The sequence below is a fragment of the Streptopelia decaocto genome (genome assembly GCF_964273445.1).
Source record: "Streptopelia decaocto genome assembly, chromosome: 21".
In the NCBI taxonomy this organism is placed as follows: Eukaryota; Metazoa; Chordata; class Aves; order Columbiformes; family Columbidae; genus Streptopelia; species Streptopelia decaocto.
In genome coordinates, this window is record NC_138676.1 from 348646 (window position 1) to 376429 (window position 27784).

Sequence of the window (27784 nt, forward strand, 5' to 3'; positions counted from 1 at the left end):
GCAAGATCGCGGAATTTGGTTTTTCCGTGAGAAAACTTTGGGTCCCGGCTTTCCCGCGGGAGGGACGAGCGCCCGGAGAGGATTTACGTTACAGAAACGTCCCACGTCCGTCCCACCAGCGGCGACTCCTCTGGCGAGGGGCGCAACTGCAACCCCAAATCCCCACGCTCGGGGCCTCGTGCCCCGCGCAGGGACAGGGACACCGTGTCGCACCCGCGGCGCCGGAACGCTAACGAGTTCCTAAAGGAACACTATAACAGTAATCTGGCATCCAGAAAAGCAATTTTAACGTCCCTGTGTCGGACAGGAACCCGGTTTGTGACTGCAGAGGACCCGGAGAAGGAAACGCAGCCGCTCCGGTTCCCAAAGCGCGGCTCTGCCGGCAGGACCGCGGCAAACGCTCGGCCCCCGCTAAGCCCGGCTCTTGGCAAGGCCCCGCTTGGTGGGTTATGATGCTCGCGCATAAATTCGCTTTCAAAACAGGAGCCGCCGGTGAATGAGACCTCGATTTCTAATGGTTGGAAATATTTTGTACACTCTGCTGCTCCCTCTGTACCCTTTGTCGGGGCCGAGCTCCGCCGGCTAAAGCGGGCACCAAAAGACCATCTGTAGCTCCCGTCTTTACAGAGAACTTTAAATAGGGGGATGAATGAGCGCAGGAATTAATGAATGATAAAGCCGTATGGTCCCAGTCAGCCTCCTACGCCTGCATGCGGCATTCAAACCCTCCCAGCCTTCTGCCACAAAGAGAGGTTTCTAAGCTACAAAAAAAGGGGGAAAAAAAGGGGGGGGTGGTGTGCGTGCAGGTTTTTAACAACAAACCCAGCGCCTCGCCTCAAACTTCCCACCAGGTCTCCCTGCTTCGGTCTGGGAAAAGGCACGTGCAACTCAGAAAAGCTGCGGTTTTCCCCCCGAATGGGCTGCAAACCCCACTTGGACAGCGAGGGAAGTCCCAGAGAGAAGCCCCTCGGGAGAGAAGGTGCTGAGACGACGCTCGCGGCGCCGCTGGGGAGATCCAGGGACCGGCAAGGGACGAGTCCAGGGAAAGGACACGGATGGAATCGCCGACTTCGCACGAGGGTCCCGCCAGCCCCGGAACGCCAACGGGGAGCCAGGATCCCAAAGCGTCCGGACTCCTGTCCAAGCACCTGGGCTGTTCCTCTCCAGAATAACCCACGGGAGGCCGGCGCGGAGGCGAAGGAGGCGCAGGACGGGAACGCTGCCGTTATTTTAAGTGCCGTCATGTGTAAAGCATTAGCGTTTTTGAAATTGCATTCTCAAGTTAATTAAATGGACAATCTTTTATACATAAAAAGTGAAAGCAGGCAATTAAAAGCAAAGCAAAGAGAAAGCGCCGGTTTGGCGCTGGGCGCTACCCCCTGCGCCCCCTCCTTCCGAACCGAGCATCTGGGGGAACCGCTGGCCAGATGTGCTGCTGCAGCACCGGGTTTGCAACAGGATCCAGCATCGCGAAACCCCGCGCTCGGGCGGGATGCCGAACCGTCCCGGGGGCCCCTCCGCACCCCGCTCGCCATCGCCCGTGCCCAGGGAGGTTCACTGGCTCGCGATGGTGCGAGACCCGCAGTTATCTCTGCCGTAAAACGCCGACCTTCGGTTTTAGGCAGGAGGTAAAGTTTGCTATCGATTGGGCCCGCCGTTATCTGTTTATAATTACTGTTATCTCCCAGTTAATCTCGGGAGAGGTCACCAGTTTTACAAAAATCTTGCAAGCCCCATCTTTTACCTCCCAACTTCACATCTGGGCCAAAAGGTCAATCACAGCTGCTCACTCACTCACTCGAGATGTGGGGAAAACCGTCCGCTCCTGCGCCAAACCTGGGGGGACGCGGGCGGGCGCCGACCCGCGCACGGGCAGAGCGCCCGAACCTTTGGGCGCCCGAACCTTTGGGCACCCAGGCTCATAGGTCAAGGGGAAGAGTTTTCTTGGTATCCACGGGGCTAGTCCCGGTCTATAAACTAAGCTGGGCTCAGCTGCTCGCAGGGCGGGTGCTGGGATCTCCCCTACCAGCCTCCCCATGCTCTATATCTCCAAATACCAGGGCTGGCGTTATTCCCCCGCGCCGGGCAGCGGTGCCGCGCCGGAGCTGAAATGGCTCCGCAGGCAGGTGTCACAAACACGCAGGCACACGGCAAACATATCGATTTCCCCGGGCTTATCGCGCAGCAACCGGCGCTCAGTTACCAGGCTACTTTAATATGTAATTCAGCGCCTGGGGGGAGCGCGGGGCTGGGGGCGGCGGGAGGGGTTACGGGGCCGGACGGGGACGCTGGGGTGCGGGTTCGGGTTCAGGGGACGCTGGGGTGCGGGTTTCGGGGGGGGCTGGGGTGCGGGTTCGGGGGATGCTGGGGTGCGGGTTTTGGGGGGGCTGGGGTGCGGGTTCGGGGGGGGCTGGGGTGCGGGTTCGGGGGGGGCTGGGGTGTGGGTTCGGGGGGGGCTGGGGTGCGGGTTCGGGGGGGGCTGGGGTGCGGGTTGGGGGGGGGCTGGGGTGCAGGTTCAGGGGACGCTGGGGTGCGGGTTCGGGGGACGCTGGGGTGCGGGTTCGGGGGATGCTGGGGTGCGGGTTCAGGGGGGGCTGGGGTGCGGGTTCGGGGGACGCTGGGGTGCGGGTTCGGGGGACGCTCGGCGTCCCTCGCCTTAGCCCTGCTCAGTATTTTGCAACTATTAAAAAGCCCCTCGCTGCTGCGATGGAGTGTTTACACAGATGCTATTAATCTTCTTCTGCAACTGTTTACGCTATGAAAATATAGTCCCAGCTGCCTGGGCTCTCTGTCTCCTTAATTTAAATTCAGATGCTTAATTTCTGTCAAAGCAGAGCCCACCGAAAGCGCCTCCACCCGCTGCCGGCGCTCGAGCTGCCCGGCACCGAGAGGCTCGGGAGACCCGGCACAGGTTTGCCTTTCCAGAGCACAACACTTCAAACCCTCTCTCCACACAGTGCCTCTCCACAGATCTTTTGGAATTTACAAGATAAATACTGGTAATTTGATTCTTATCTTCTTCAAATCCAATTCTGAGGCAATTCTGTGTAAAGGACACTAATTATAGCCCGCAGGGAAAGAAAAGGTAACCCATCAGCGAGGACGACTCGGAACGTTTAAAAGGGTACGGGACACCGAGAAGTTAAATAGATTTCAAATCTGCTCTTGCAAGACGATAATTTGGTGGGTGAAATTGTTCTCCGCGCCGTCCCCGCTCCCGGCAGGTCCGTTTGGTGACAACCGAACACAACCAGCACCCCACCCTGCGCGGGCGCTACCGACCAACGAGGAGGCACCAGTTCGCACACACGGGTCTGCGACCAACGACCCGCGCCGAGCGCGGCCAAACCGCCGCTCCCGAGCCCCAGCACCGAGCCCTTCCAAGCGCCTACGAGACAACGAACCCCCGGGACACGGACCCTGGACGCGGAGGGAGCCGGAGGAAGAATCCAAGGGCCTGGCGACCCCAGGGCTGTGCAGCGAGAGGGGAAAAGCCCCAGCGCCTTTAAAAACAGCTCTTTTCCTTCTCCCCAACATCGTGTATGCAAATATTTCCTATTACCCCATTCCGTGATTCAGCAATTCAAGCCCTGGTAATAAGAAGTGTGGTAATCCGCACATTTGTGCGAAAGAATGGCAAGTGCATGCCTTCAATGACTTTTGAGAGCTGTGCTATTAAGAAAAGAGATTTTCCCTTTCTTGTATTGAAGGAAAAATACAGTTATTTAAAAACAGCAGAAGAATCAGCTCATTAGTTAATAACAGTGACAAAAGCTCTAGCAGGGAAAGCTGGGAGGCTGCACAGCGGAGCAAGAACGGAGGCAACGCTGAGCACTGGGGGGACCCGGGCGTCCCGGGGGGACACGCGGCATCGTGGGGACCAGGGACGTGGTGTGGGAGCGGGGCCGGCTCTGGGAAGCCCTCGCCGCACCCGGCCGCTCTCTGTCCCGTGGCCATCGCGGTGTCACCGCTGTCACGGCTCCCGCTCCCTCGTGCGGTCGGCACGGCTTCCACAGAGCGTGGTTGGCGCCGGGGCCTGAAGATGCTGACCCAGGAGAGCACCGAGGACACAAACCCCGCTGGCGAAGCCGCGGTACCGGGGGCCGGCAGCCGCTCACGTCCCGCCCGGGTGACCCAGCCCGGCCGTGCAAACAGCAAGCAGCGCGGTTTGCTCCAGCGTAGCAGGAAGGCAGACCCCGCGATCCTTATCTCCCCACCAACCGTATCTGCGGGTGGCACCGAACACCGGCACACGAGGCGTGGGGGAGGACAGGAAAGCCAGCGCCGCTCGGTCGCGATGCTCACCCGGTGCGGGGCGGCAAAGGGGCTCTGGGCACCGGTACCTGCGGCGCCACGCGCGGCGGCGTTTGGCGGCCCCTCCGCGACACGCGGATGGCGAGCGGGAAGCTCAGCGCGCGGCCGCTTCGTTCGCTTAGCAACGAAGGCGCTAATTAGGGAGCTGCTTCCCACTCCAGCCGGAGGAGGATGTGGCAGCTGCCGGTGCCGCGGTGGCCGCGCAGCACTGGTGCGATGGGACAGGGAGGGGAACGCATCCTGAGAGCTCCCACCCTGCTAAATGATGCATGGGCCAGCCCTAATTAACAACAGGAAGGGTGATCTGCGTTTCTGGGCTGCTCTAAGTTACATCGGGTTGGACGCTGAGGGAACAGCCGCCTCCCGCAAAAGGGTCAGATAAGCCAAAAATCAATACAGGCAATTGCCTCTGCATCCGAGATCCTGCGGGCAGGGCTGCCCCAGGAATGCAAAGCCCAAAGCCCAAAGCCCAAAGCGCCACGGTGATGGGGATGGCACAGCAAGGCCAGAACGGCATTTGCCCCATCCCGCCCTGGCTCCTGAGACCACCAGACAGGGACCTGGGAAGCAAAAGCAACAACTCCTTTTTGCCTTTTTCCCATGGGAAAGGTTTTCAGCTGAGTTTAAATCTTCCTGAAAACTACCCCTGCTGGGGGAAGCCGGGGTTCTGCTGGTCACACCGCGCACCACCGGCTCCCGTGCAACGCAGCCCACGTGCGGGATGACGCTCCGAGCATCCCCAGCTGCGCTCCCGGTGGGAAGGGGCCGTCGGCTCCCCCAGCCCTGGGAGCGCAGGCAGAGCTGGAGCTGCCCGGGGACGTTTGTGCGCTACAGGCGCCTTGACCGCTGCTCTCGTTCGCAGAACCGCCTCCCGCCCGCTCTCGGCACTTGGGATATTTTCTACGAACAGGGGGAAGAGGAAATCACCGCGTTCCTGGTAGAAAGAGCAGGGCGCCCGCAGGGAGGGGCCGAGGGTTTCGGTTCCAAACGTGGGGCTGTTTCACAGAAAGGGGCCCCGGGGGCCCTGCCGCACTCTGACCACCCTGCGCGGCACACGTGCCGCCGGCACAGGGACCGGCCCCGGCGCCATCGCCCACCGCAGCGCGGGCGGGACGGGTGCCGGCTCGGCAGCGGGGCCGGCGGGCGCGGGACAACGCCTGCGCCTTATCTCTCCCACGCGCAGGCGGTTCGTGTGCGCTGCGCAGAGCCTGCGACCGCAGCCCCGGCCCGGCCAGAGATAAGGTACCTGTCACCGGCACCCGCTGTGCCGCGCTGCCGGCAGCGAGCGCCGGGTCGCACCGTTTGTGAGCCCTCCGCTGGGTCCCTCTGCACCGAGCATCCCCTCGCCGCGGCCCCTCTGCGCATCCTCCTCCCGCAGCCCTGCTCCGGAGCACCTCGAGCACTCAGCCCAGCCCGACCTCGCAGCCGTCCCACCACCCCCGCGAGTCCCTGCAGACCCTCGAGGAGCCGGGCAGCGAGACCGCGCCGCGCGGAGCCGTTCCCAACGCCTCATGGCACCGCACGCGCTTCCGAGAACACCGGCTGGGCTTTGCTTGGAGTTTTTGACACGCAGCCTGCGCTGCGGTTAAATCACATTTCTTAGAGTCGTAGCCTCCACAGCTTCAGTCTGCGCACGCCAAGATTAGTACAACCTGTCCCTAAATACCATAATCAAAAACACATAGTAAGCGCTTTGCCTGTATTTATGTCAGCACTGGCTTCAAGGAGGATGAATCACGCTTCCTCCTCAGCGCTCCTTTCTAATATGATTTACTATAAATAATGCGCGGGGAAAAGAACGAGGGAAGGTGACAAAGGTGACAGGGAGCCCGGCACCGTCCCCAAACTCAGCAGCAGGGGCAGAGAAGCACTTTCAGCAATTGCGATGGAGCTGCAAACAGCGCGGGGGCTGTAACTGCTCTAGTACCTCGTGCAGAAACGCAAATCTGAATTACAATTAAAGTACAGGCAATAACTGTTTATTTATATTTAGATATATACTAACTGCATTGTGCCTTTAAACAAGTCCCCAGGACCTACTTAAACCTCAGCACAGGGCCTGTGAGCACCCCCGGGTGTTTGTGCTCTTTCCGACCTCACCAGCGATGGAAACGGCGTTTGGGGTTTGGGGTTTTTTCTGGTTTCTCTTTGTTTTTTCCGCCCGGCCGGTCTCTGCCTGTTTATAGGTCACGAGGTGGCGGGAGCTGCCCTGCTCCCCCACGCGTGGCACTTGCAGACGGACGCGGGGACGCTCTCTCGAGGGGGGACGCCGGGGTCCCCTCCGCGGGGCAGGGTTATCATCCCGGCTGACACGCACAGATCACCAGCCCGTCATCTCCCACGCTGACACCGGGAACAAAGGCGGCTGTTTAACGGCGATTTACGGCCGGGCGGCTCTGGCCGCGCTCGCGCCGACGCGGAGCAGCGTTTCCTCAGTCGCACATCGCCGGCCTGTTTGCTAAGCAGCGCGCCAATAAAACAGCAACGGGGTGACGGAGGCCGACGGAAAGCTGCACCAGCACAGCGGGGCGCGTGTCCAGCCGTAATCTACTTAAAATCAGTTAAGAACGCTACAGCGAAAATGATACGGGCGGCGCTGGCCCCCGGCCAGAGCCCGTGCCGGGGCCGCCGAGGCTCGTTCTGCAGCCCCGATTTCACAGTGATGCTCGTGCCAACGACCGAGCTTGTGTCAAAGAGAGGAACCCGCCCTGGTTTGAGAGCACGTGCCGCAGCCGCGCTCGGGGCTCCTGCGAGGGCGCCGGTGGTCCCCGGCGCCCGCGGAGCGGGATGCGGGCACTCGGCATCCCCGCGGCAACCAGGGGAGCGCGGCCGAGGAGCCACGTCCCGGCAGCAACCACGGAGCTGGAACGCGGCGCTGGGGAAAAACCTGGCGGCCGAGTGACACAAGCCAGGACTGCGGGGCGGGGAGGAATGAATGGACCAGGCTAATTTACACAGGAAGTGAGCACTTACCAGACCCTTCATCCCAACACACAAAACCCTCTGCCATATCTGGAAGCAATTACACCCAGTTAACATGATCTGCCTGCCACTAAAATTAACTGCAAACAGAAATATTTTTCACTTTTGCAACAGGAGATGCCATGGCCCCGTGTTTGGCTGCCGGGAAATATTTAGTAATTACTCATTTAAAGCCTCTCTTGAAGCTGTCAAGGAGCAAGTGGGGGGGGAGTGAAAGAAAAATCTTGCTAATTGCAAGCAAAAAGGAAAATGCAGATCATTTTACTCTATCCAAGGAAACCAGGTTGACGCGCTGGCGTTCGTAAAGAGCCCCATCGCGGGGAAGGCCGCGGGGATGCTCGTCACGAGCTGCCCGCGCTGCTCGGGCGCACGTCCCCGCGCCACCGCAAGAAAAGAGCCGAGAGCATCACCCGAAGCAGCACGGGCTGCCCAGGAGCCCCCGCGCCGGCCATAAACACGTTCTGCACCAGCATCACTCCACCAGTTATAGCTGAGAAGGCTCCTCAGAGCTTCTGGAGGTGCTGCCAGCGACACGGAGCTGAGGGCCAAGAGCCGCCCGGGGTCCCCATCAGGACTGACACAGCAGGTCCCACCCCATGGGACCAGGAGCTGCCACCCGTCGCCCGTCCCCGAAAGGGCAACGGGAAAGCAGCGGGGAGGTGGGGGCGTGCAGCGCCCCCATCGCCCCTGGGGACACCGCGCTGCCACCAGCCTTACACCGAGGACATGGCAAAGGGCAAAATACATACATTTAAAAAAATCTATTAAAAGTGGTGTTTTCTAACGGGAACTTCAGAGTTTTGCTTTAAAACGCATCACCCGCACAACCAGAGCAGCGCAGGATAGTGGACGGAACAGCACAGAAGCCGAAGGGGCTTTTCCCCCCGCGCCCCGAGCCGAGTATGGAAACGGTTAAGTCCCCCACCGAATAAATCAAAAGTTCAAGGCTGAGCAGCCGGCGCGTCCCAGTGACGAGAAGCAGAGAGCCCCCGGCATCCTGCGCGGGGTCCCGGCCGCGCTCACAGGTTACGCGCCCGGGTCAGCGCCGCGGCCCCGGCTCAACATTCATTTCCTGCGCCCGGCACGGCCCCCCAGCCCTAATCAGGGCTTCCTCGCCCCGCGCTGCTTTCCATTAGCCCCGCGCGATGCCAGGTGCCGCTAATAAGGCCCATCAGCAAGAAACAAGAGCTGCCGGGTCGCCCCCGAACTCTGGAAGTAATCACGGGCAGAGTTTGGGGGGTGCTGGCGTTTCTTTCCTTCCCTCCCCCCTCGTTTTCTATTTTCCGTCTGTTTTCTCACAGTTCCAATCGCAGCGGAGCATAAATTGCCTAATGTTTAAAATAAAATAAAAACCAACAATGGTATCAGGCTACCGAAATGAACGCTGGTAACGCTCACCGAGCGCTCGGGATCCCATTTGTCACGTTTATTGCTTTAATGGTATCGTGGCATCTGCTTCTCCCCGCGACACGTCGAGCGGTGCCAACGTGCCTAACGGCACCAGGAGCCCAACGGCGGCTGAGCCCGCGGGGCCAGCGAGGAAAGAGCCCAGCGCCGCGTATCTCCCGATGCCGGAGTATCTCCCGATGCCGGAGTATCTCCCGATGCCGGAGTATCTCCCGACGCGGCTACGCGGGGTTTGCACCGGAGAGCGGAGCAACAGGCTGCGCGTCCCGGGTGCTCATCCGCGCCGCCAAACCGGACCGAACGGCACCGCTGCCCGCAGCCCGCACCACCGAACCGGACCGAACGGCACCGCTGCCCGCAGCCCGCACCGCCAAACCGGACCGAACGGCACCGCTGCCCGCAGCCCGCACCGCCAAACCGGACCGAACGGCACCGCTGCCCGCAGCCCGCACCGCCGAACCGGACCGAACGGCACCGCTGCCCGCAGCCCGCGCTCCCGCTGCCCACGCTACAAACATCAAGCGTGCCTGTCAGGAAGATGGAAGGGACTTAACTTCCCGCTGACAAACGACTCGGGCTCAGTCGACGGCTCTGCGCGGCGCTCGCACCACCGAGGTTTTCCTTCGTGCAAACAAACCCGAGGAGGGCTGCTGAACTGTGGCTTTTTTGCCTGCAATTAGAAGTGACGATCGATACTAACATTAGATTAAGTTTGAACTTTGCTGAACCTAGGAGGAAATCTTTTATAAAAAAAATTAAAGAGTCGCCGACTCAATATACACTCAATTAGTCAAAATCATAAGCTCGGTAAGGAAGCAAAAAACAGATCATGCAGCAGAAGGTGGGTTTGGGGACTCGGAAACCCCGATCAGAGTCAGCGCTGGGGCTCAGGGCCACCAAGGGTGACAGCTCAGCGCTCTCGACGCAGCACAGACAACGGTGCCACGGGGGCTGGGGCACGCGGGCGTCCCGGGCACCCGGCGAGCAGCGAGTCGCCAGCCCGGCTCACGCTCCCCGCGCTGGCGGAGGCGGCAACCGCGCTCGGAAGGCTCCGAGACTGTAAACATGGGTATTTATACTTGTATCGCGTGTGTGTGTGTAAACAAACATCCCCGCCATATGCACGCGCTTGTGCAACGCAAACAGGCGCCTTGGCTCGCACCGCTCCGTGCACGAGGAGCCGCGTTGGCGCCAGCCGGGCTCGGTGCCACCTGCCGCGGCACCGGGGTGGCCGAGCGCCCCACGGCACCGCGGGGCACCCCTCGCCGCAGCTCCCCGGCCGGGAACGCCTCGCGCACCGCGGTGGGAAAGCAAACCACAGCAGCGAACGCGCGGCAGAAGGAGGTCAGCAAAGCCACCAGGTGAGCAGCGGCACCGCCGCGGCCCCGGCACATCCTGCCCCCGGTGGGCAGCGCGGGGAGGGGCGCAGGACCGCTGGAGCCGCAGGGCGAAGGAGCCCCAGCCGGCATGGCACAGCTGGCACGGCGCAGCTGCCACCGCCACCAGAACAGCTCCAGCAGAGAGCTGCGGATCCCAACCCAGCATAGATGCTGTTTAACAGCTCTGCAAATACAATGGGATCCCACAAATCCTCCCCAAATGGTGATTTTCACAATGTATTAGAAAGCAAACGCTATAAAAAAGCCACATGAGACCCCGTCTACACGCAAACCGCCTGGATTTAGAGCCCTGGCAGGGGAGGGGTGGGCTGTCTGACTCTTGCCCAATGCCTTGCAACACGGGCGCTGTTGCAGAGCAGTTTGGAAAGGGCTCAAGGGATTTGGCTTGCGCTGCAAAGTTTGCCAGCGCCAGGTAATCCGAAAGCAAGAGCGGGCAAAGGGAGGCTGGCGCTGGCTGGAGCAATCGCCTTCGAGGCTGCGCTCGCGGGGGCCGGCGCTCAGCCCCGCTCAGAGCCCATCGCGGCCCCGCTCAGAGCCCATCGCGGCCCCGCGTACCCAGCCCCGCTCAGAGCCCATCGCAGCCCCGCTCAGAGCCCATCGCGGCCCCGCGCACCCAGCCCCGCTCAGAGCCCATCGCGGCCCCGCGCACCCAGCCCCGCTCAGAGCCCATCGCGGCCCCGCGCACCCAGCCCCGCTCAGAGCCCATCGCGGCCCCGCTCAGAGCCCATCGCGGCCCCGCACACCCAGCCCCGATAACCATCATGAATAATTAAGAAAAAAGCTGCGGCCGCGGCTGTCAAAATAAGCCAAGCCCGGGAAGGCGGCGTGAAACCCAGGCTGCTGCGCCGCACGGGCTGGGCCGCGCTCCGTCCCCGACCGCTCGGTGTGACGACGGAGCCAGGCTCTGAGCGGGCAGATCGCGGCCAGCGGCAGGAGCAGCCCCGGCATCGCCCTCGCCCGCAGCCACACGGGTGCTGCTCCCAGGGGAAAAGGGAGACGCTCAAGAACGTGGCAGAACGACACGTTAAAATTCTCCCTGAGCCCTCACTGCAGCTCTCCGGTGACATTCGGTCTGCATCACCGCCCGGCCGGGGACAAGCCGCGCCGAGGCGGCTCCGGGCACGCCAGCAAACACCCGCCATGGCTCAGGCTCGCGGGGGAGCAGCATAGAGAGCGGCTGCGAACGCTCCGGGGCTGAACCACGGAGCTGCCGCGGCTCCGGTGCATCCCGCAGCACGGGCGGGCGCAGCCTCCGCAGGCAGCAACGTGCCGGTAGCACCGGCTCCCCAGCCCCGGGTGCGTTGTGTGCATCAGGGCTAATTAACCTGTTGATTCATTAAAATTCTGAGATGGTGCGCAGCCCGGGAAGGCTGCAAGCAGCTCCGGCACCGCGCGGGGCTGTGGCCGCACCGGGGGCCAGCGCTGCACGGTGCTCACCAAAGCACCCCCGACACCAAGGGGTTTGACCAGCAAAGCTGATTTAGGCACGGTAATTAACACAAATCTGTTCCCTGGCCAAATCAGGCGACGAGGTCTCACCCCCGCTCCCACGATGTGGAGGCAGAAAACAGGGGAGCACCAGACTCACATGCCAATAACAACCACCGCGCCCCCCCAGCAGCTCCCCGCGGTGCGGGGCTCGGCGAGAGCACAAAGATCCCCCACCCGGAGCAGGGGAGCCCCGAAATCGCATCCGCAGCTGCCGGAGTCTCCACCGCGACCCGTCCCCGCAGGGAGGGACACGCGGCGCTGCAGCCGCACGAGCCCCCGCTCGCCCCAGCGTCACCCAGCCCGACCTGCGCTCCACTTTGTGCAAAGTGCGAACGCTCCGCACGCCGGGCTGCCGAGCAGCAAAGCGCTCCGGCGAGGCACCGCGCGCAGCCGCCCCGCAGTCATCGCCGTGGCCACACGCAGGGTCTCACCGCTCCGTACCCCCTCACCACATACAGACACGTTGGTGCCGGACCACAGAGGGTCTCGGCACGGCGGGGCAAGGGCTGCTGACCCCACGGCATCGCTTTACATGCAGAACTCGAAACTCAAGGGCAGCAACCGCGAGCTGTTTGGCAGACGCCAGCCAGGGAAACCGGCGGGGTCTGTGCTGGGAGGAAACACCGACGGCGCGAGCCCCGTCCCGGCTGTCCCCCCGGCCGGCACCCGCGGGAAGGAACCTTCTGGCACAGCTGCCAGACCCGGAAAAGTTACAGCAGCCGTGTCTGCGAGCGCGGTTTTGGGGCACGCAGCGGGAACTCGGCACCAATGCACGCGACGCCCGGGCAGAAACCGAAACCCTGCCGCGAGATCCCGGCACGGAACGCGGTGCGGGCACCCACCTGTGCTGCTCCAGGGTCTCGTTGTCCGGCAGCTCTGCCCCGCACACGCTGCACTGCTCGCCCAGGGCTCGGCTCTCCGGCTTCATGCCGGCCGCCAGCTCGCCCAGCTTGCTGAACAGCTCCCGCTGGATGAAGCCCTGGGGCAGCAGCCCCCCGTAGGCGCCGAAGTCCATGGAGACGGCCAGCGCCGGCTGCACGTGCAGGGCGGACGCCACGGCGGGCGGCACGGCGAGCACCGGCTCAGTCTTGTGGTTGGGCAGCAGCGAGTAGATGCCCAGGGGCTTGTCGGCCGGGGCGCTGGTGACCAACGGCTCCGGTGCCAGCGGCAGCCCCTGGCCGGGCTCGGGCGGCGGCTCGGCGCCCTCCTCCCGGCCATAGTGCAGTTCGCGGGCGCTGGTGATGACGCTGCTGCGGGTCGGGGTGCCCGGCCCGTCCTTGCCCTTCTCCTCGGGCTTCTCCCCACCGGAGGCGCCGGGCTCGGCCGACCGGGGGCTGCCGGGGGCGTCGTCCACCTGCATGGCTTCGGCGTTGGGGCGGCGGGCGGCGGCGGGGCGCGAGTCCTCGGGGGCGGCGGGCGGCAGCGCGCCCTGCAGCAGCGACTGCCCGATGCTCATCAGGCTGTCCACCGCCGCCTTGGTGGGGCTCATGGCGGAGAGGGGCCCGAAGGAAGCCGAGGCGGAGGGGCTCTGCTCCGCCGCGCCCGCTGGCAGGCTCTGGCCGGCGTAGCCGCTCTCCTCACCGGCGGGCTTGGAGACGAAGAGGCCCTTGATGTACCTCGACCTCCTCTCCTCCTCTTCCTCGGCGGCTGCTCCGTCGACTGCGGCGCCCTCGGCGTCGTTGTCCTCGGAGGCCTGGATGGTCTCCAGGATCTTGAGGCACTGCTCCTCCAGGTACTCGATCTCCAGGATCTCGGCGGCGTAGAGCAGGTCGTCCAGGTCCTCGACCCTGGCCTGCAGCGTGGCGGTGTAGGCGTACTCCAGGATCTGCTGGAAGGTCTTTGGCGAGAGGAAGTCCAGGGTGTAGTGCTGGCTGTTGCGGTGGAAGAGGATCTCGAACATCTTGCTGGTGCAGGCCAGCACGGTCCGGTGCGCGTGGAACTCCTGGCTGTCCACCATGATGACCACGTCGCAGAGCGTCCCCGCCAGGCGCATCTGGTTGGCTTTGTGCAGCAGCCCGCTGGGGTGGCAGGGGTTCTGCAGCTGGATCGTGCCCATCTTAGTCACATCCATGGCGCTCCCGGGGCTCGCTCATCAGGCTGCCTCGCCGTCGCTCAAATCTGGGACCAGCTTTGTGTGCCGACTATCTGCGAAAACAAAAGGCGGAGGGGGGAGAGGAGCGGCGAGGAGAGGAGAGGGAGGGGAGGGAAGGGGGAAAAGAGAGAGAAAGGGGAGAAGCGGCGGAGGGCGGGGGGAGAGGGAGGTCAGCCCGCAGCCCGCAGCCCGCCGGCCGCTCGCCCGAAAGTTTCTGCGCGGGGCTCGGCGGCGGCTGCCGGGGCTGCGGAGCCGCGTCCCCGCCGCCGCCCCCCGGGGCAGGGGGCGCATCCCCGCTCCCCCCGCTCCCCCCGCGCGGCGCGGAGCCCGCTCAGGTGCGCGGCGGGGCGGCCCGGGCTGCCCGCACTCACGGCGGCCGGCGGCTGCTCCGGCAGTTCGCACTGCCCGCTCTCATCGCCGCCGCCGCCGCTCGCCGCGCCGCGCAGCAAATCACGGCGGCGCCGGCCCCGGGGCCGCCCCGCGCCCACGTCAGGCCCCGCCGGGCCCCCCCGCCGCCCGCGCGCCTGGAGCCACGGCGCCCCCCCCCGGGCGGCCGCGGAGCGCGGACGGGACCGGGGCAGCGGCCGCAGCCGCGGGGAGGGGCCGCGGGAACGGGCACCGGGAACCGGCCCCCGCCACGCAAAACCAGCCCGGGGAAAGCGGCCCCGCGCACCCAGCGTTCCCACGGCTTCGCGCACGCACCGCGCGGCAGAACCCGGTCACCCGGTGGGCAGCCAGGAAGCCGGGGGCTGGCTCAGCGGCGGGTTTGGGGTGGGAGCTGTTCTGGGGGTGACACAGCACGCGGCGCACATCACCCCGAGAAGGCTGATTTTGCCCAGATTAAGCATCTGCCCCCCATTTGCACCACTGGGATGTGGGGGGACGCAGCAGCTCCCCACACCCAAGGGTGGGCGGTGGGGTCTGTGGGCACAGGCAGGCAACGGCACCAAGCAGAGGGGGACGGGAAACGCCAGCAGCCCCACACCATAAACGGGGAGAACCGCGAGATGCCCCACGCCAGGAGCTGCCCCCCGAGCGTCCTCGGCGGGGCCACGCGTGGACACCGGCACCATGCACGGAGCGCTCCCCCCGCGCACCGCGGGCCGGCGCGGCAGCTAAACCAACAAACACGGACGGTGTTAGCACAAAGATACCCTTGGGGTAACGCAGCGCAAATGTAATCTAAGGAGAACGTTATGGGGAAGTGTGTTTATAATTATAATGGGATTTAATGTACTTTGGGACCAGATGATAGCAGTCATTTAACGAGAACAGCCTAATAACGGAGGCCTCGCAACGAAAGGCAGCGCTGCTCGGGTTATTAGACGCGCATTATAACGCAGCGCTCGCGGTGCTATACTTAAGGGTAAGGCATCAGATACCCCTGTTTTTTCGGGGTTGTAACTCTGTCGTTTCAATTGGCAGAGAGCGAAGCGCACAGGCAGCCGGCGTGCCTGCGGTACGAGCTTTTTAATTGTCTAAAACTGCTTGAGTTCCTCCCCAGCTTTCAAATCCAAATGGCTGAGGGGGGGGATAGCGAGCCAGTGTGGTTTCAGGTGTTTGTTTACCCTCCTCTAACTTTTAAAAGGCTTGATTTCAGGACTGAAATTTTGCAGGCGGTTAGGGGTACGTTTTTAGTGTAGCTCGCATGAAATTAAGCTGCGTGAGTCCCATTAGCAATAATGGAAATCCCACGGCTAAATTCCCAGGCAGCATCCTGAAAATTAACCCCCCAGTCCTTCCCGTCAAGCCGTGCGTTGCGCTTTTTGTTGCTCTCCTAATACATACAGTAAAAGCTGCTGCGTTAAGAGGCAGCGTCCACCCGGGCAGCGCTGCGCCCGAACCCCTCCCGCTTCACAGCCCGAACGCACACACGGGGAAAAGCCAAACCACGTGTCAGGGACCTCGAGCCTCAGCTCCCTGTCCCCGTCCCCATCAAGCCTCAGGTCCCTGTCCCCGTCCCCATCGAGCCTCAGCTCCCTGTCCCCATTCCCGTTGAGCCTCAGCTCCCTGTCCCCATTCCCGTCGAGCCTCAGCTCCCTGTCCCCATTCCCGTCGAGCCTCAGCTCCCTGTCCCCATTCCCCTGTCCACAGAGTCCTGGCCAAGGCGTCCGCGGCCTCACTCATGTCGGTGCCTCGATCCACAAAGGACAGGACCGATCTGGACACGCTCACAGGCTAAAGAGGCAAAGCAGAACCCACCTGCCCCCAGAGATGCCAAAACAAAGCCGGGGAAGCCACCACCATGGCTTTCAGGGTCATTTCCCTGTGCCCCAGCACAGGAGTTAATCACCGGTCGCTCCCCCACAGTCCCTTCCATTTCCCTCCCATCTCTCCCCATCAGTTTCCAATTTATTTACTTTTCTGATCTTAATCCCCACCTTGTAGTGTAACGTGTTTATTAGAAAGGAACCAGCACGTTAAATGAAGCCAAGCTGGGCTCTCGTGTTAAATAGCAGTCACGCCCAAGTGCCTCTCCATGTGCCATTACTCCAAGTGATTGAGGCAATTTCTTCCTGCGCCACGAGCTTCAGTTGTAAATCTCTCAACCAGATACGGGGCCATGATGTGCTGCCGGGCGCGATTATTATTAACCTCCGGCACTGAACTCGCGGGGCGGCCGCGGTTCCCGGGAAGGTCGTCCCGTGAGGCGCAGGTGAGCACCAGCGTCCTTCCCACGAGCACGGGGATCCCCAGCTCCTCGTTTACTGTGGACAGGGAACCGTGACCTGCACCGTCCCCGCAGAAAGAGCCCGGCGAGCAGCGGCCTGCGGGAGGAAAGCTCTGCCACGCACGGGCAGGGCGAGGGAAGCGCCGCGGGGACAACAGCCGCTCCCCCGGGACCCAGCGGGGCGCACGGAGAGGACAAGAAAGCAGGAAAGTCTCCAAAATCCCAGTAAGAAAGGAAATGCCTTGTTCAGGAGGCTTAGCCCACAGGAAAGCCTTGCAGGAGGCAACTTCAGCCAGAAGGTCCCCTGCAGCATCGTGCTCTTTTCCATCCCCTGCCCTTGGACAGTGGCATCGGACCCAGCGCTCCCCACCGTCCACCCCAGGGACAGGTGCAAGGAACCTCCCCAGTCTCCAGCTGGGCCCCCAGTTTGGTTTCCCAGCCCAGGCCTCGGCGCTGCTCCGGGGAGCCGGGGCACAGGGAGCGGGCAGGGGCCCCTCCTGCTCCGCAGCCCGTGCGCGCTCCCCAGAGCAGCGCGGCTTTGCTCTTGGTGTGTTCGCTTCCCAGCCTCGCTGCTGCGGGGCCGAATTACGAAACACTGGAACAAGGGGTTTGTGTGAAATAAGAGCTGTTGTAACCTAAACCAAAGATCCACGGCTGACAGCTTATGAAAAGATGATTAAATGTGTTAGACTTTATTTAAAAAAGCACAAAACACAACACAGCCCCAAAGCTGATGCAGCTGTGTGGGAGCTGCGCTGTCGTCACAGGGAAGGTGAACGCGTCAAGCCAAATAACTCAGAGCTGAGTAGACACGAGTGGGGCAGCGTGGGGCGAGCGTGCTGCAAAACCCGCCCAGCGCCCTCCCCAGGCACCTGCTCGGCAGGATGCGACCCGACCAGCGCCGCAGCACGCGACAGCGGCACGAGGACACGCACGCGCCGGTGACCCGCCAGCCCGCCCGTCACCGCGCGCATCCGCACGGGGCTGCGCGCCACCGGGGCTTCCATCCCAAACCCCCCCCTCGGCTTCGTTTGCAGCTCCTATGAAGGATATCACGACCCAGCGACAAACGGGGGACAGTAACACCCGTGCGGCAGTGTGACATCTCTGCTCGGTGACGTGACATCATCTCTGCTCGTAAGCATCACTCTGGGTCACAACTGTGCCCATGGCGGTGGGACCGGCTCGACGCCGAGACCCCAGCGGCGGCGGCTCAGGCTCCTCCGGAGCAGCGGGACGGCCGCGGCGCAGCGGTGCCGGTAGTGACGGGAGGTGCATGTGCTGCTGTCCACCCGCTTTGTGCGGTTGCAGCACCGCGCAGCCCCTGAGACAATGAGGCCAATTAGCGGCTCAGGGCCGGTGACTCAGGAGGGCGCAGCCTCCCCGCATTCCTCCCCAAATCCCCCACACAAAAGGGAATTTGGCCGCGGTGACTCAGCGGAGGAGCACACACAAACTTTACAGCGGGGCCGGGTGCTGGATCCCCCCAGCACCACGCTGCCGGGTTAGTAATTAAAGAAAAATGTCTCCCTCTAGCAGGCTATGACCTAATCATTTGTACAGTACCTATTTTTAGCGTTACCCTTTGTACGTACTCAACAGAGCCGAGCCAGAGGCAGCAACTTTTGAAGTCCTAATAAGCGGGAGGGGGGTTGTCTTTGTTTAATTTGCTGTGCAATTACTTTTCTTCCTTTTCACTTCTCTTAACCTAAAATATTTGACATCCTGCCTGGGACAAGACAAGAGATGTGCCCGGGCTTTAATGCCACCCTGCCCGGCGCTGAGGCCGCGCGCGCTCGGTAAAGTTCACCTGGAAAATACCAGCACCTTCTAGGTGGAGCAGAATCTGCACCGGGGCCGCAGTGCCTGGGGCTGGGTCTGCCCCACAGAACGGGCTCTGAGCTCCAGCGCGGCTCCTCCTCCGTCTCCCTGACCCGCGTGCCTTTGGGTCTCCTCCGCATGAATTCAGTGCTGGGGAAGGGGTGCGTTCATGGTATCACGAACGCTGGCTGGGCCCGGGGACATCACCGCTCCGGAAGGATCGTGCCCAAGCTCAGACACCAACAACAGTCCCAGGCGAGTTAACTACCCATCCCATGCTTTTCTGAGCATGAGACTAACATCTCCTTAGCACATTGCTTAAACCTCCTCCTGCCTTTGAGCAGGACGGTTTGCAGGAGCCGCTGAACAACCTGGGAGCCTAAACCCCTGGAACTGCCTCCTGCTCCTCGTCCGCAGCGACACTCGAGTGCATTTACTGGGGCACTGACCAAACCCCAAATCCCAACCACCGAGCAAACACCTTCGGCCCCAAATTCATCTTTGCTCTCTAGCAAGGGCAAAGCTCCACGGCCCATTTCCAGTTGCACAGGTTATCTGTTTCCCCTTCCAAAGGGAGATTATAGATACATACACGTATGTGCCCCGTGCGTACACACAGAAATTGCATTGCCACCTTTGACAGTGCAAACAACAGCCCGCGCTTGCGGAAGCCTTTCCCCCTCCCCTTCTGTTAACGTGTCTGTGCACCCAATATCCACCGAAACGCCGCCGACAGCTGGGGAGACTCCTGCCAAAGGGGCTGCTCCTCCTCCTCCTCCTCCTTCCCTTTCTAGCACCAGGAAAAAATAAATCTAGTGGCTGAATCAGACATGATACAGATCTCATTTCTAACATGTTTCTCAGCTGATCTGGCTGCGTAATGAAGGTATTTCAGTCTCGGATTAAATTCCTGTTCATCTCTTCCATCATCCCTAACACCATCTGTGAACTGTACAACTGCAGAGTGCACGAGAGAGTCCTGGTGGAGTCTGAGCCCAAACGCCGCAGCCGAGGTTCAAGGTTAGATATTAACCCATTTTATTTTCTTAATAATTGCCAGAGGATACAATAAACCCCCGGTATCTTATCTGCTGCCAGATTCCTAAGTGACTGAAACGTCTGATAACATTGGTGCATCAGCAGCGCCGGCAGCCGCCCTGCTCGGGAGATACCCCGAATCCCCCCGAAGGTCGGGAGCGTTGCCCCGTTCCCGCCGGGGCCCCACGTCCCGGGACGCGGGCTGTGCCGCGGGCTGGCTCGGCGCCGGCGCGGGCAGGTGGCCGCAGGGACCCCGGTGCCCTTGGCGGGGCTGGCACGGCCACCCCGGCACATTCCCCACGGGAACGGCTCGATCGGCCTCCCGGGAATGGAGCAGGCGCCGTGCAGAGCCGCTGCAGACAGACCCGTCCGCGGGGCACACGTGGCCCCGCCAGCGCCCGGGATGCTCCCGGGGGACACGGCACTGCCACCGGCTCTGCCAACCCCCGACTGCTCTGGGGGGACGAAACACCCTTGGAAACCCCGCCCGGCGCTCCCCCCGGCGCATCCCCCTCCGCTGCTCCTGCTGCTCTGGGTCCCCCCGCCCGGGGCTGGGAAACCAACTCCACCGCTGGACCACAAGCTCGTTTCTCCTTGCTGTTCAAAAACCAGTTCTCCATGCAGAAAGAGCCAATTCCCCACCAAGCGCTCGGTGTGTTCGCATTGCTGCTCTGGCGGACGCGGCATCGCCAGCTCGCCGAGCATCGCGGTGCCGGGCAGGGAGCCCGGGACACCAAGCAAAACCGCTTTTGGAGCGGCACATTTTGGAAACGCCTCTGCAAGGTGTCTGAGGGGAAAAAACATTACAACTCCCATGAAAAATGTATCTTACTCGAGGAGGGTGACAGGGAAATACGGGGCAGAGTGGAACTGCGGGGGCAGAGCAGGTGTCGGGGGCACGGGAACAACTCATGGTTTGGGAAACGAACGGAAAACAAGGTCCCTCTGCACGCCGGTGCCACGGACACACCAGCACCCCGCCGGGCGCCCAGAGCCGCTCCTGCGGGACCAGGTTTGGTGACGAGGGACCGTGCCGGAGAGCTGAGCTGCGGCGCTGGGCTCCACCAGACAGAGGCGGGTCCGTCCCGCGGTGCTGCCGGCGCGGCGCCGGGGAAGGATCGGGATGAGTGAGAGCGCTGCCTGCCGCAAGTATTGACAGAACCATTATGGGCACGTATAAAACTCCCATTTGCGTGATGCGAGCCTGATATTCTTTGAATACTTCTGTCTCGAGGAATTCTTTATTTTGCCATAGAAGAAAAATGTTTTCATATTCTCTCGTGCCATTCAGACCCGCAACCCAGCGAGCCCTTTTGCCCTTGAGAGCCATAACATTATTTGTTAACATTTTTATGATGCCAAATGGTCTGTGCTAGAACGGGTGCCATTCTTTAGCTGGGAAACCATATGGCATGCCGAGTAATAAATAAGGTATTGTGATAGTTAATGAACCTAATTGCTAGCAAAGGCTTTAATACAGAGAATGTGCTGCTGAGAATTTAGCACCACATTAGAGATGCAGCAGAGCTCCTCTGACTTCTGAGGCTTAATTTAAGTTCTATATTGCAAACTCCAGAAAATAATTCCAAACCCTCCTGCTGGAAAAGCAACCTGCTGGTAGACTGTGATTATACTGAATTACTAAAATCGCAATCAATTTTATACACTCGGTTAACCCTTGCTGGGGAACTCGCCTGTCGGCGCGGCGCCGGAGCCCAGCGAGCGGAGCATCGTGGGCCCCGTCCTCGCCACCGCCGCCCCGCTCCATCTCCCGCCAGCGCCCCGTTCTGCCTCCCCGCCGGCAGTACGAGCTCGTCCGCGAGCGGGCGCTGCCGTTTGGCTCCAGGACTGACTCGCAGCCGCTGTCCTCGCGGCGCACGGCGCAGATGCTGCCTCCGCCGCCAGCACACGGGCTCCCAGAAGCGCTGAAACAAACCTGGAACGAGCCGAACGCTATTGGTGACGTCTCTGAGCCCTGGAGAGGGAAGAGCTCTCCTGGCCTAGTCCCAGCTTCACTATGGATTTTAAATTCTATGATAACGTCTGAGCCGCTTCAGCCCAGCGGAGCCGCAGACAAACCGACACCTGCAGAGATGCTGCCCCTGCATGCGGGGGGCACGGCCCCCTGCACATCACCCCCTCCCATCGCCCGTCGGCGCGGACACAGGACAGCAAAGCCCTTTCCCGAGAGGCCACCGGCCGCGCCGGCAGCTCCTCAGAGAAGAGCAGCGCTGCCGCCCCGGCCCCCGCGGGGGAACCAGCGGTTATTGGTTTCTTCCCGGCTCTGATTCCCTCGGCCGCCCGGCAGTCACGTCCTGCTGCTGGCGCTGGCTCTGCCGCACCGACAGCCCCAGCGCGGGGACGGCGGGGGGGCAGCCGCGGCCCCGGACACGGGGGTCACGGCGGGGGGTGCCCGAGGCCAGCGCCCACCGGGGCATCGAGCGGGGAAAGCGCCGAGATGAAGAGCCGCGCGGGCGGATTTAATGCTGCCCATAAATACACTTTACAACGCGGGGAAGGCTCGGCACTAAGAGCGAACCATCGGAATATTTTATCGTGATGCAGATCGAGTGAAAAGACTGTGAATAAATAAAAGGGAAGATAATTATTTGATGGAGTTCTCTTAGGATATGCCACAGCGGGGAATACTTACGGAGAATACATATTACTAGAGAGACACAGCTATTCAAGCATCAAACTAACCTATAAATTGTCAGAGGAGAAAATTGGAGGAGAGGAATGGATGGGGTGTGGGCAGCGCTCGCACCAGCAACGCCGGCACAACCCCTGCCCGCGGAGCCACAAGGGCCGGTGCCTCCCGTTAACGCCCGCTCCCCCGTTAACGCCCGCTCCCCCGTTAACGCCCGCGGGCCGGGAGGTCCTGCAGCAGCGCCCGACGTCCGCGTCCCCCCTCCATAGTTACACGGTAACCCAGGAGACCTCACCGCTCCTGACCGCCGGCTGCAGCGAACAACCCACACACTTGCACAAGGCCAAACCGAGCACGGCTGCGGTGCCCGGTGCACGTTGACTCGTTGGTTATCAGACCGCGGGTGCGCGCGGGTCTGGCACCGTGTGGCTCATCGCCCGGCACATGGTGGCCGCTCCGGTGCTGTCAGTGTGATAATTGTGGGCGGGCAGGCTATTAATAAGTCACCTGCTCTCCCTTCCACGCTCCAGTCGTGCCCTCGTGGCACGGGGACCCCACACTTTGCATCGCTCTCCCCGCACAGAGGGCGATTTAACACCGGGGAGACCCGACACCGCCTGGAGCAGAGACACCCTCTGGAAACTTCTGAGCAGCTTTAATGAAGCTGAGAGCGGCACCCCAGGTGTTCATCAACCTTCCCCTCCCCAGCCACAGCTTGAAAACATCCCCCCCGTGGCAGAGCTGCTGCAGGGAAACCACCGGGCACAGAACCACAGCGGCCGCTCCAGAGCTGGACTCGGGAATCCTGTAACGACGGCACCGGCAACACAGAAACCACACGGACTCCGGGAGCGAAGGAAACCGCTGGTTCCCTTATGGGGAAGGTGCAAGAGACGCCCGTGCTGCAAACAGGCAGTCTGGGATAATTAGCTCGTTATTTTAAGTGGGACTCGCCAGCACTTCCCCAACGCTGCACAGGATTCCTTTAAGGCTCAGACAATAAACCCAAAGGCAACTGAGGGTGACAGTCTCTCCCTCCGCCTGCCAGAAGGGAATTGCGCAGTCACCTGCACCCGAACGGGACTCGGTCCCCGCTCCCGTCATTGATTTATTCGCTGTGAATTAGCGGGGCCCCGGAGATGCGCGCAGCCCACCTGTTCCCCCCGCCCGCTCTGACATTTGCGGCTGCCGCAGCGGGTCCCAGCGCCGCGAAACGGCCCCATAAACCATCGCTGACACGGACACGTGCGACCAGCGCGGCTTTACCAGGTCTTGATTTCCCCGGTGAAGCCGGTTCCAAAGCCGCGCCGCGGGGACGCCCGGAGCCGCGTGTCTCGCTCGCCGCCCCACAAACGCCCCCCCGCTCCATCCTTTCAGCAGAGGTCACGCCAACACGAGCGCTACGCCATTTATTCCAAACGCACAGCGCTACTTTAATTGCTGCCATTCTGGGCTCAAAACAAATTGGTCCTAAATGCATTTTTGTGAAACAAGACGCATTCAGCAAAGAGGGGATGGGAGGAGGGTGATTTTTAAAACCACTATCACCGTAATGCGGGGAAATTACCATGTGGCACACGGGGGCCTGAAAGCTGCAGTTAATATCCCGCACCTTGCCGAACCCCGTGTCACAGCCCCGGAAAGCCGCTGGGGCCGGGCCCCGCAGGGACCGCAGCACGGTCACCGCTCACCCAGGGAAAATAAACAGGGCTTTGGAAATAGCGGGTGACCGAGCCCGCTAAATGGAATTCTAAAGGGAAAACCGGCCGGCCGGGGCAGCCCGGCGAGGACGAGCAGCCCCCGGGGCTCCATCACACACCGGTCCCAGGCAAAGTCCCGCTCCCGGACAGCTCGGAGCACGGCGGTGCCGCGCCAGGCGCCGCGGAGATGAAAGCCTTATTTATGAGTAAGATATATCTGCAGAGGGAGCAATAAACCACAAAGCCAAGTATGAAGGTTTGCAGCAAACGCTGTAAAGTTTTACCCTCCCGAAAACTAGGAATAAAAGATATACCCGCTTAGAATAAAGTGGATAGAAAGGGTTTCCACAGGACTGTAAAACAGCCTCCCAGCGGTTAATTGCCAGTTTTTTGTTGCGGCACAGAGAAATTTAAGCCAGAAAAAGAACTGTTTAAATCCGCACCAAAGAGCGGGGGGAAAAGAAAGGCGAGCGCGAGGAGAAAGAGATGAGCGCAGGGGAACGGGAACCTTTTGTTCGGGATCCTCGGTGCCACGCGGAGCCAGAGCCGCTTTTGTTCGGCGCAGGAGCCCGGCCGGGCAGGCCCGGGGCAGCGCAGCGTGCCCCCTGCTAATGAGCCATCGCCTAACGAACATCGAACATCGCCTCCGAGCGCCCGCGCCCTGGGGACGGGGCAGAGGGAACGGCACCGGGGACGCTCCTCCCAGCCCCACGGGAAACTACGCGCGAGACTTTGCACCCACGAACACGCAGGGGAAACTCGCAGCGCTTGCCGCGCCGAGCAGCTCCACGGCAAGGACCCAGCACCCAGCCCCGCTGTCCCCCGGCCCCGCTGTCCCCCCCGGCCCCGCTGTCCCCCCCGGCCCCGCTGTCCCCCCCGGCCCCGCTGTCCCCCCCGGCCCCGCACCGCGGAGCTGCCCCACAGACCCCAGAACACACCCGGGAGCCCAACGCGGAGCAGCTGCAAACCCCAGAGAACTGCATCCTGTCCTCCAAAAGCAACATTGCCTCTGCCTTTCCAAACCACCAGCTTGTTCAACAAAAGAACAGTTGCTGCTTTCTCCAAAACCGTTTGCTTTTCGAGCGCTTTCTTCACACACATCTCCACAAACCCAGCGGAGGGACCCACCTACTGCTCAGTGGGCAAAAACCACATAAAACAGAGGAAAGGAGCTCCTGTTCCCAGCCTCGAAGCGCACCCAGGGCCCCGCTCACCTGTGTCCCAGGTGCGGCCGCAGGGGGGCGGCCGGGCTGGAGCAGCCGGGGGCTCCGGCGCTGTCCGGGCTTCACCCCACGCCCGGCATGGGGCTGGTTCTGTACTGGGGGCACAAACTGGCCTCTTTCACACCAAAACTGGGCACCGGCACAAACCCCGGCACCCAGAGACGCTGCAGGTGCCAAACCACACCCCCTGCCCCTCCCTTTATAACATCGCAGGTGCTGCCCCTGAGGAGGCCAAGGTGCCCCTCGTTGGGTGACGGGCACAGCTGTGTCCCATCAGGACCACCCCAGCAGGTTTGGGTTTGTGCCTGTGATTTGTCCTCCCGCGGTACCGGGGAGGGAGCGCGGCGCCGCGCTCCACGGTGTAAACACCCGAACGCTGTTTATATCCATCAGAGCAGCACTTAGGTGGCGATGACAATGGAGCCCGCGGAGCCCTAATCACACTCTGATCGAGCTACAAGTGCGAGGGAAATGGAAATCAGCCGTCTGGAGCCGGGAGCTCAATGCAGACGAGAGCTGGGGGCAGAGCGTTCCTGGGGTGCTCTCGGCTCGGGGGGGTCAGAGCCGGGCTGGGGACACGGGTGACAAGGCTGAGCTCCACTCATCAACAGCCCAAGGTTCTCTGGGTGCCAGCAATTTGTACTTTTATCCCCAAATCATGTCACTCCATGAGAAAAAATAGGTTCTATGGACCAAAACACAGGCAAACAGCACCAGGAATGCGCCAAAGCCGCCATGCGTCCGTGGCTGTGCCGCGTAACAGACCCCGACCCAGAAAATAAAGCCAGACCCTGGTGAGAGCGCGTTTAGCCTTGGCTTTGCGGCACACTCGCCTCTCCCCCACCTCCCGTTCCTGCGGCGGTGCGGAGATTTCAGGCCAGGGACAAACCCCGGTGTTGCCAGCGTTTGTCACGGCTGGGGTGGCAGTGCCCACGGGCTGATTTGGGGTGACATCCCGTGACACAGACACCCCTGCCACGGCCGGGAGGCTCTAAGGGGTCGGTGGCTTCAGAGTCACCTGTAGTTGGCTTCTGTCTCGAAGAAAACCACGGGAACACGTCCGTCTTTCGGGCTGACGTCCCTTTGCGGCTTCACACCATGGGCAGCGGGTTTCACGCCGGCGGGTGGGATGCGGGTTTGTTCAGCAAAGCCACCTCGGGACCTAAAATAGCAGTTATTAGTCTGGGGACAGTACGGTGGCTCATCGCCCGCCACTCCTAACGACACGTCTGCAATAAAGCAAATGTCAACTATACAGATTCGGAGTCTGTAACAAGCCTAAAGCCCTTTGATCATTTCGGCTCCGGCTGGGCGAGCGGAGGAGGAGGAGACGCTGCGGACGCGCTGAACCGTGGGGCTCTGCTGCCGCTGCGTGGCGGGGACGGCGAGGAGAGCGCGGCCACCGCGGCCACCGCGGGACGCGGCCAGGGCTGCCCGGCACCCGGTGCGGCAGCGTCCGCATCGCACGCGGTGCAGGCAGGGGCCACATCTGGGGCAAAACCCGGGTGCCGAGGCTGAGGGTTCTTGGTTTTCAGAGCGAGGAGGTGAAACTGCAGCTTTCCAAAGGAAACCTGAAAAAAACGAGAAAGCAACCAAATCAGTGGAAGAGCGGGGGAGTCTGGGCGGGGGCAGCGGGTCCTGCTCCCCCCGGGACAGACGCCGCCGGGACACCCGATGTGTTCCGAGCTCCTCACCACAGTTACTGAACACGAGCACCCCGACCAGCTGTTGAGCAGCGCGGGTGCCGGCCGCACCAACAGAACAGCAGCTGTGCCTGCTGGCGGCCCAGCTCGCGCTGGCCTGGTTATTGCTGCCAGTTACTGGAGATCAGGGACAGGCAAGGCAATCCCAGCCATGGCCGTGAGTTTGTGCGGGGCTGTGCGCCCGGGGCTGCTGGGGTTCAGCAGGGAAAACGTGCAGCTGGGCCGGAGCACAGCCCCTGCCCGCACGGAGGCGCCGGGAGGGCGGCGGGTCAAAGTCTGACCGGGCCGAGCAGCGGGCGCCGCGCGGGACGGCGGCACCATGGAGGCTCCGGCCGCGTTCACGGGCGCTGGGGAGTACGAGCGGAGCTTCACCCCCCGGGACTACCTGAGCGAGTATTACAGGCTGAGCGACGGGCAGGGCCGGCCCAACGCCTTCCTGACGCAGAACCTGCGCAGCCTGGCCAAGGTGTTCGCGCTGGGTGAGTCCCGGGACGTCTGGGGGCTGTCCCTGGGCAGCGGGACGGGCCCGGCACAGGGCGGGGGACATGCTGGCCATGGGCACAGGCACGGCTGCTTTAACATAGATCTGTACGTGCAGGCACCTCTGTGCCTGCATAGGGGGTGTTGGTGGCTGGAGTTGTCCCAGCTCCCAGACACGGCGCCAAGCGCAGCCTGGGCAGGGGACGGGGGTGTCCTTGTGCAGATTCGGGCACTGTCCCCGCTGCGGTCGGGGCTGTGCTGGGATCCCGGTGCTTGGGGCAGCGTCGCCGGGCTGGGGAGGCTGAGGATGGTTCTGCCCCGGGACACGGTCTCTGTGCTCACCGGGTGCTCCCGCTGCCCGCACCAGAGGGGCTGGGGGGCGACACCCTGCTGGACGTGGGCTGCGGCCCCACCATCTACCAGCTGCTGTCGGCGTGCGAGTGCTTCCGGGAGATCGTGGCCATGGACTACACGCCGCAGAACCGCCGGGAGCTGGAGTCGTGGCTGAGGAACGAGCCGGGGGCCTTCGACTGGCGGCCGGTGGTGCAATACGTGTGCGAGCTGGAAGGGGACCGGTGAGTGTCCCAGCGCGCGGCCGCCGATCCAGCACAGCGGCCACACGCGCCCGCGCGCGGCTGCACCTGCTCGCTTTCCCCCCAGGGAGCGCTGGGCTGAGAAGGAGGCGAAGCTGCGCGGGAAGGTGAAGCGGGTGCTGCAGTGCGACGTGACCAAAGCCAACCCGGCGGCACCCGCGGCGCTGCCGCCCGCCGACTGCGTCCTGTCCGCCTACTGCCTGGAGGCCGCCTGCCCCG

At 62.4% G+C, this 27784-nt stretch overlaps 3 protein-coding genes across 7 annotated transcripts in view; 1 reads left to right on the forward strand and 2 right to left on the reverse strand.

Moving 5' to 3' along the window:
* USP28 (ubiquitin specific peptidase 28) overlaps nt 1-12539 on the reverse strand; it is a 74824-nt gene extending 62285 nt beyond the window's left edge. Inside the window, exon 1 of the mRNA XM_082070496.1 lies at nt 12437-12539. The gene's annotated coding sequence lies outside the window, so the exon portion shown is untranslated. The remainder of the gene's footprint in view (nt 1-12436) is intronic.
* The window catches only part of ZBTB16 (zinc finger and BTB domain containing 16), a 61351-nt gene extending 35416 nt beyond the window's left edge, over nt 1-25935 (reverse strand). For 3 of the 5 annotated variants that reach the window (XR_014185846.1, XM_082070503.1, XM_082070506.1), the window contains exons 1-2: nt 14058-14113; nt 12437-13735 (exon numbers count right to left, since the gene is read on the reverse strand). Coding sequence is in view for 4 of the 5 variants with exons in the window: in XM_082070503.1 (XP_081926629.1) it covers nt 12437-13665 (1229 nt within the window). In the remaining variant the exon portion in view is untranslated. Of the gene's footprint in view, nt 1-12436; nt 13740-14057; nt 14127-25807 lie in introns of those variants that run through there. The other 2 variants (XM_082070505.1, XM_082070504.1) reach the window with 2 other exon arrangements.
* An 846-nt stretch (nt 25936-26781) lies between these two features.
* NNMT (nicotinamide N-methyltransferase) lies at nt 26782-27768 on the forward strand. Its single transcript, XM_082070511.1, has 2 exons — nt 26782-26971; nt 27340-27768. The coding sequence occupies exons 1-2, from the start codon at nt 26812-26814 to the stop codon at nt 27549-27551; spliced, it is 372 nt and encodes a 123-aa protein (XP_081926637.1). The 5' UTR covers nt 26782-26811; the 3' UTR covers nt 27552-27768.
* The last annotated feature ends 16 nt before the right edge of the window (nt 27769-27784 follow it).

Excerpts from the sequence above, each read along its gene's own strand:
- NNMT (XM_082070511.1), top strand. The coding sequence starts at position 26,812 with ATGGAGGCTCCGGCCGCGTTCACGGGCGCTGGGGAGTACGAGCGGAGC. Across the intron at positions 26,972-27,339 it reads GGCCAAGGTGTTCGCGCTGG|AGGGGCTGGGGGGCGACACC; the intron begins GTGAGTCCCGGG and ends TGCCCGCACCAG.